Consider the following 8,501-nt stretch of genomic DNA (forward strand, 5'->3'; position numbering starts at 1 on the left):
AGAAGAAGAAGAGGAATGGGGAAAGAAAAAAAAAAAATGGGGACGGCTGGTGTGTGGCTGTCTTTGGAAATGGCGGTCTGTGGGAAGGGCTATAGGGAGAAGAAAAAAAATGGGGACCGACCACCCAAAAAAAAAAAAAAACTAAAAGAAAAAAGGGAAATGAGAAGAGAATAAAGGGAGGTATGGGTCTCACGTGGGGTATGGATGAGAGAGAGAGAGAGAGACAGAGAGAGTGGGTGGGGTTGTTGGATAGGTATGGGAGAGAAAAGAAAGAGAAAAAAGGAAAAGGAATAAAAGAAAAAATATATATAATATAATAATAATAATAAAATTAAATAATATACAAATAATAAAAACTAATAATTAAATGATGAGTGAATTAAAAATATTATATATAATCAATAATTAATTTTAATAGTAAAATTAGGTTAAAAATTAATGTAAAAATAAAATTATGACAAATTTTGGATATACACTAATTTAATTTTAAAAATATTGATAAAAAAAAAGTCTTTTTGTATTTAAAATATTTAGATATAAATTAGACATTTTTTATCTTCTCTTTAAAGAAACCTCTTTCACATAAAAGTCAAATAATTAAAGAATCGTGGAGTAATATAGGATTGAAGATTTAAGGGTTTAGGTTTAAAAATCAATTTTCCAAATAACATTTTAATATTTATATTAGTATTTCATATTCGTAATTTTTTTTATCAAAAATTGAAAATTTATAAATGTAATTTGATTTATTAATAGAAAATGGGGAGTTTGAAATATTTAAATGAGTAAATCTAAACAATGAAATAAAAAAAATCATAAATCTTAAATGAAGTAAAATTAAAAAGAAAAAAGAAAAGAAAAGAAGGTATTGTGTTTCTGGAAATATAATGAAAAATAAATAAATAAAATAAAAATAGCTTGTTAGCAAATGTCTTTAACAATGAAAAAATAAATAAACAAATAATAAAAAATGCATTTGCAATGGAAAGAGGGTCGATGTCTGTAGTGTTGTGTATAAAGATTGAATAGATAAATAGTTGGTGGAAAATGAAAGCTAAAAAATAAAATAAAACAAAACAAAATAAAAAAATTAGTGCATTTGTACCTTGGAGAGGAGTGTGTGATGTATGTAATGTTATGTGTGAAGATCGGAGAGAGAGTTGTATGTGAAATCCGAAGGATGAGAAAACAAAAGAAAGAAAGTGAAGAAAAAATAACCAAGAGAATGTGTTGAAAAAGGAAAAAGAAAACAAATTATTTTACAAAATAAACACTTACGATATGTTTGATTTTTTGAAACTAACAAAAATGAAAATACTTTTTAAGTTTTTAACCCAAGAACCATGTAATTGAAATTATATGTATTATATAAATTTGTCTAAAGTATGTTTATTTCTTAGAAAGTAATAATTAAGGGAAAAAAAATAAAAATTCTAAGGAGAATAATTTCTATGTTTTTTATGTCCCGATATCATAGACAAATGATAAGGAAAAATTCTAAGGAAAAATTGCAGAAAATAATAAAAGATTTTCCTTTAAAAAAAAATGGAGAAAGTCCCAAAAACAATACATTCTTTAATAAATTTTTTCCCATAATTTTTGAATTTTTCTTTAGACAACTCAATAAGAGAATAAATTTTTTTCTTCCTCTATTTTCTTTCTTTCAAATAGCTATGTTATACTTGGTCCTAGAAAAGAAAAAAAGACAAAGGAAAGGTTAAGAATTTTTATTTTTATTTTAATATTTGACATTCGCCCGTATAATTTTTCATCTCTATTGTTCATTTTTTTGGTTGTGATAAAAATAGTTATGAATAAATAGGATAGGGTTGTGATGAATCACTTCCAACCCGACACTACTCTCATCCCTACTTGATCTCAACCTTCTAGTTTAACCTCACTTCTATTTGGTTAAAATTATAGCATGATATTTGTGCTCTGACTTTTGCAATGAAAAAGCAAAGATGGAGCAAAACTTGTCAACGAGTATGAATTTTTAGGATTTGGATATCTGAAAATGTTATGATATTATGTCTTATGGTTATATGAATTATTGGTTAATTTCATTGCAAAACTGTTTTAGTTGCTGAATTGACTGAATTAACTCTCTTTAAGCTCCTTCAATAGAGCTGCTACCTCCACTTGAATAATCCCCCTCTCATCAATCCATTACCCCAGTTAATTTCATTGCTGAATTAACTGACCTCACAGGAATCCCCAACAAATTAGTCTGAGTCAATTTGACGGCATACCTGTCAAATGGACATGAAAATGATAAGTGTATCTTTTTCTTTGACAGTTGTTGGAAGCTACGAGTCAATCTAGCACTGTAGAATGATTAAATAGTTCTAAATGATCTTAATACATATACACAAGCTAAGCAACTCAATCAAATTAAGAAATTAAACTAGAAAAGAAAAGAAGAAAAGCACAACCCACCAAGAGATGGTATGGGAAGATTTGGATGCATATCAAGCATTTCTTCATGTTCCTCCTCATCAAGAATTGTCCGGATGATGCCTGCATTCCAAGTGTTACTCTGCCAGATCTCATCACTGGGGCAGCTAGTTGTAGTGGGTTCTCCCTCATTAGAAGTAAGTAATCAGCATTATCTCATTCCAAGCCACCAATATTAGGGCACCCATTCTCACTGGGTTTCTTCAAGGACAAGAGTTGAATAGTGAGGAGGACGAGAGATAAGAGTTGAATTAGAACATTGTCACATGCTTGTGATTCAGTACCTCTTCATTCCCCCAAACCCCTTGATCGCCTTTCCAAAAACAACCATAGCAGGAATATTCCAAATGAAGTGGGGAAGTGATAAATAAAACAGCCACACATGATCTCACTCCATCCTTACATTAAGAAATATTCAAAAAGGGCAGACATCCTTGGCAGCGTCCTTTGATAAGATACCAAAACTACCAATACTGCCATAATAATTTCCAGCAAACCAGAATCCGTGCACTGACAGAATAATTTCCAGTTCCAGCAAATCATCACTACCAGAATGTTTTCTAGCAAAACAGAATCAGCACTACCAGAATATTTTCCGGTTCCAGCAAATCAGAATCTGCACTGCCAAAGTAATTTGTTTCCAGCACCTGTATATATTACCATAGCAGAAAATAAATGAAAAGTGTGAATCCTTCTCGGTTATTTTAATCGTTCTTCAAATATTTTCAGCAAAATTCTTTATCCTTGAATAATGAACAACTCACCAAGAGATGATATGGGAAGATTTGGGTGCATATCAGGCATTTTCCTGACCCGTTCCTCCTCGTCAAGGGATGTCCTGAAAATGGCTGCATTTCAAGCGTTTCTGTGGCCGCATCTCTGATTCAGACAGATCCTTAGAGCAAGCAGTTTCAGCTGGTTCTCCCTCCTCAGCAGTATAGTACCCAGAATTATTCAATTCCGAGCCATCAACACTTCCACTGGGTTCCTCCTCATGGATTTCTGTAAGGACAACAGTTGACTTATTAGGAGGAGGAGAGGAAGGAGAGGAAATAGAGCCGAATTGGATCATTGGGGGGTTGTTGTGATTCACATCTTCATTACTGTACGCCAGACCAATCCCATACCGCTTAACTTCAGCAGCAAAACCAACCTTTGACATGAACAATGCCCTGATATGAGTCACTTCAGGCCAATTGATGTGACCCTATAGACGCCCATTGCTGAAGGAAGAAAGTGGTACATAAAGCAGGTATATGTGATCTGACTTTATCATGTCCATATCATTCCACACACAAGGCATGACTAGGAAGTCGTGAGTAAAGTGACTGGATCTTGAATAGAACAAGGAACACCGTACGTAGTTTGTATAAGCAGGATACTCACTACACTTGGGAACGACGAGAGCAAACCCAAAACCCAGGAAGTTGGAATTAAACCAATTTGGAGGTAGCTCTGCTCTTACTTCTCCCCCTGAGCTCTGATACCTTATCCAATCTGGTAGTCTACTCCCAGAAGTCCTCGCTTGTAATGCCCTAACGTCCCCTGGTTCCTGTAGAATGAAAATGATCAGGGCATTGAGAGATGGAAATTGCACATTTCCTATCTTCCTTCATTAAACATTTATTTTGCCTCTATCACAAATTAAGTTAAATGAAGTATCATTTGAATACACTTTCTTTTCTCAACCTAAATCCTAACTTCCTTCTACAAAACAAGCATATTTTCTAAACTGATAACAAAAAGTAAAAAAAATGAGGAAACACAACAAATTGCCTCATGCTTTAACAAGACCTCATGAATTATAAAAATAAACCAAAAATCTTGTTACAAAGCCCATTTTAAGATGAGTACAGTTACGATATACAAAATAAACATTTTTTTATAATAAAAATTGTGATATATGGGATATAGAGGAAATTTACCGTGAGTGTGGGATACTTGCTCCTTGGAAGGAATGACTTGAGTATTTGAGCCGAGACATTTTTCAATGATGTGCAATTTTTTGCATCCACATAAAAAATGTTTGTTGGGAGATCTGGCAGTTCTTGAAGACTTTTACAATTTCTCAACCCAAGAAATTTCAAGTGGGAAAGTCGACTGATGTTTGGCAACGTAACAAAGCTGTTCCCACCTAAAAGTAACCTTTCCAATGAAGATATGAAGCCAAGACTACCAAGGTTTGTTTCATTTGACAAATTGCAGTCACTTAGGTCTAGCAATCTTAAAGAGCATAAGCCTGACAAATTATGCAATATGAAACCCGTGGAATTGAAAATTCTTGGCAACAACCATGAGGCAGATGGTGGTCCCTTGCATCCTTCAAAAGATAATATTTCAAGGTTTCTCAACGAAGAAAAAGAGGAGGGTAGTTCTCTTAGAGCAGTTCCATCTGCATAAAGTTCCTTCAACATTTCTAAGTTCCCAAAGTTCTCAGGAAATCGTTCAAATCTTGAGCAGCCCGAAAGAATAAATGTTTGAAGGGATTTCAAGTCATAAGGGCTGCTTGGAAGACTCTTGAGCATTTTGCAGTTTTTCAAACTCAAAAAGTTGAGATTCTTCAAATCTCCAAGTGATGGATGAACCTTACATAGAGACACACAATCTTCTAAAACTAACCGTTCCAGGTTGGTGACTCTTGAGAGATTTGGGGTTTCTCTTAAGTACTTAGAGTGACTAAGATCCATGCATTTCAACTTTTCAAGAACCTGCCATAAAAAAGATTTGACTTAAAATTAGCTTTCACACACATTATACACTCTTCAAAGAAAATAACATGAGTAGATCATAATCTTACCTTGATTCCTTTCCAAAGCTGTTTAATGTGACTATATGGCATGCTAAGGTGAACAAGATTCTTTGCATTGAAATCATTGGGTTGCGATTTCAAAGAATATCCATACCAGTATAAGTACCTAAATTGATCGTAACAAAATTTAAAATTCGAAGAGAAACGAACTTTAAAATTCTCCTTCTTAAAGGTATCTTCAGAGTTTCTTGAAATTTTGTCAGATTGATAGACTTTGAGCAATCTAAGTTTACTCATCCCTGCAAAGGCTTGTGTGGTAAAGTCTATTGTCTCTCATAAATGAAACAAGTTGAGGAATATGCCTTCAATTTTTTCACTTCCCTACAAATCAAGAAAGAGAGTAAGTTAAAAGCATGCAAAGTGCATAAAAAATTTCTATAATTTTATCCACATATGACCACTTAAGTTGAAATAATCATTAATTTATAATCTTGAACTTTGCTAAATAAAATAAATTTCATATTCTTTTTTCTCTTAGCATTTTTTTTTTCAATACATCAGAGATATCTTCATGGAACCACAATCTGCTTTGTTTGCCGAGCTCTTGAAGAGATTGTTGGCGAACAATGTCCATACCCATTTCTTGTATTAAGTCATGCATCTCAAGCGTATTCCCATAAATACTTATCAAAGATCTATCAATGAGAGTTCTTATTCCACAAAATGGGAAAAAGCCGCAACCGTCCAATATTTCAATTACATAATCAAAATCTTCTCCTTTAAAGAAACATGCAATATCCAAAAATATATTCTTCTCTTTATCATCTAATCCATCATAACTTATTCTAAGCACTTCCTCAATTTTCTTATTAAGAGTACTTTTCAGTTTGTCTAACTGATTTCTCCATTCCTTTTTGCTCATGCCAAATAAAGAAGAACATAAAACTTTAAGAGCCAGCGGAAGGCCTTGAGCATAATCTATCATTTCTTTTGAAAGCTCCAAGAAATCAGCTCTAGGAAGTTCATGTTTTAACGAATGATGTCTAATAAACTCATAAGCCTCATCACAATTGAATTTCTCAACCTCAGAATAATTGACTCCATGTGAAATTAACAAACATTTATCTCTAGTCGTTATAATAATTCTACTTCCTCGACCAAACCAATCCCTATTTCCAATTAAGCATTCCAATATTCTTGAATCATTCACATTGTCGAGAACAATAAGAACCTTTTTTGAATGGAGTCTAGCCTTTATAGATGTGAGTCCTTTCATATTTAGATTTTCTTCCTCCAATAGTTGAGAAAGAAATTTTTGTTGTAATGTGATTAAACCCTTATTAACCAAAACCTTTCCAACATCTTCCAAAAAAGAGTGTGCTTCAAATTGTCTTGAGATTTTGTTGTAAAGAGCTCTAGCAATAGTTGTTTTCCCCATTCCGCCCATGCCCCAAATTCCTATCATACGAACATCATCTGATTCGAAACATAATCGCATTTCTATTTTTCGTATGCGAGCATTTATTCCAACTAGTTTCTCGGTATCACCAACGCATATAGTTAACAATTTATTCAAAATATGCTTTACGATTTCCTTGATTAGTAGAGGCTCATTCTTGCCATATTTAAAGCATAAATACATAATAAGTCTAAGTGTCCATAAAAAGATGATAAAAATAAAACAAAATAGGAGAAGATTTGTCAAGATATAGTTGGTCTTATAACTAAGGTTATAGAAGACTAATAAAAAAGTTGTGAATTCTATAAACATGATCCTTTAATCGGATAATTAATATTAACATGGAATTCTTATACCTTTTGTACTTTAATAAATATTAGACGAATTAATAATAACATTAAATTGGAAATGCTAAAAATTAAAAATAAAAACAAGAGTCAAAAGGCTTTAGATAATTACTTATTCCTTGAATCCCAACCAGATAAGTTTGCAACTTGAGTGAGAGCATCCTTCCAAATCTGCACCCTCTCCATATTCTCCGTCAAATTCTTCTCATGTTCAGCTAAGGCTTCTCCAAATTTTGCCCTATGTTTTCTAACATCTGAGGGATCCACGTTATAGAAAATTGGGAGAACCCTCTGTCCCCTGGTTTCCATGCACTCTAGTATCTTCACAAGCTCCTCTAGACACCATTTAGAAGATGCATAATTTTCTGATAAAACAATGATGGAAAACATGGAGTTCTCAATAGCTGTAACAAGGGCAGGAGATATGACCCGGCCTCTCTCAAGCTTGTCATCATCTATGAAAGTGTTGATTCCTTTAGTGCGCAACTCCTGATAGAGATGGGCAGTGAAGTTATTGCGGGTGTCTTCTCCTCTAAAGCTCAAGAACACATCATAGCTCCCTTGAGAAGAAGAAGAAGAAGCAAAAGCCATTGCAGCAGTACTAGAGACCCAAAGTCTGAGATATGAGTCCTGAATTCTAAATTATCCTGTAGGAAAGAAAAAGTTCCATAATTGATTTATACAATTCCAAAAACTCCATCAACAAAACGAAAGAAATTCTGAGAGATAATGTTATAAACTACAAATGAATAATAAAGCTAAATTTGCTTAATTGCAAATCTGAAATGAAACCATAGCTATAATTGAAGAATACAGCTGTGAGAAATCTGAACAAGAGAATGACCAGAGAACAAGTGATGGTGGTATTGCTGATGTAATTGGAGCCAAGTCTAGCCACAACAAAACTTACAACACTATATTTTGGGCAAATAAGTGCTTCTGCTTCTTGGAGTGAGTAGGAGGAATGTTGGCTCCTCGAACTGAAGAATAAACCTGTGAGATCTGAACAAGAGACTGAGGAATAACAAGTAAACACAATGACAAGTGATGGTGATGCTGCTTATGTAATTGAACCCAAGTCTCACAACAAAACTTACGACACCTATTTTGGGCAAATAAGTGCTTCTGCTGCCTGGAGCGAGTAGGAGGAAAGTTTGCTCTTCGTGTTGAAGAGTACACCTGTGATCTGAACAAGAGACTTAGGAATAATAACTAAACACAGTGACAAGTGATGGTGAAACTCTCACAACAAAACTTACAGTACTGTTTTGGGCAAGTAAGTGCTTCTTCTACTTGGAGTAGGATGAATGCAGGATGAAGGATAGCAGAAAAGATGGAAACCGCGTTGGACGAGTAGAATAGAAAGGAAATGCTTCTTCTACTTTGTGGGGTTTGCTTGTCCCACAACACCTACTGGCATGATGTGTAATTTCCTTTGGCTTGCCATGTGAAAGGATAATGAGAAAAATTGGAAAAGTGGTGAAATTTA

General features: G+C 33.8%; 1 protein-coding gene across 1 annotated transcript; it reads right to left on the reverse strand.

Annotated features, from left to right (window-relative positions):
* Positions 1-2,316: 2,316 nt before the first annotated feature.
* LOC117929824 (disease resistance protein RUN1-like) lies at positions 2,317-7,654 on the reverse strand (the record flags this gene model as incomplete). The annotated part of the gene is made up of 6 exons (XM_034850249.1): positions 2,317-3,104; positions 3,222-4,009; positions 4,383-5,165; positions 5,255-5,372; positions 5,746-6,822; positions 7,125-7,654. Coding segments are annotated over 5 exons (2,853 nt in total), but the record flags the coding sequence as incomplete, so codon positions are not given.
* Positions 7,655-8,501: the final 847 nt, after the last annotated feature.

The sequence above is a fragment of the Vitis riparia genome, chromosome 2 (genome assembly GCF_004353265.1).
Source record: "Vitis riparia cultivar Riparia Gloire de Montpellier isolate 1030 chromosome 2, EGFV_Vit.rip_1.0, whole genome shotgun sequence".
NCBI classification, from domain to species: Eukaryota; Viridiplantae; Streptophyta; class Magnoliopsida; order Vitales; family Vitaceae; genus Vitis; species Vitis riparia.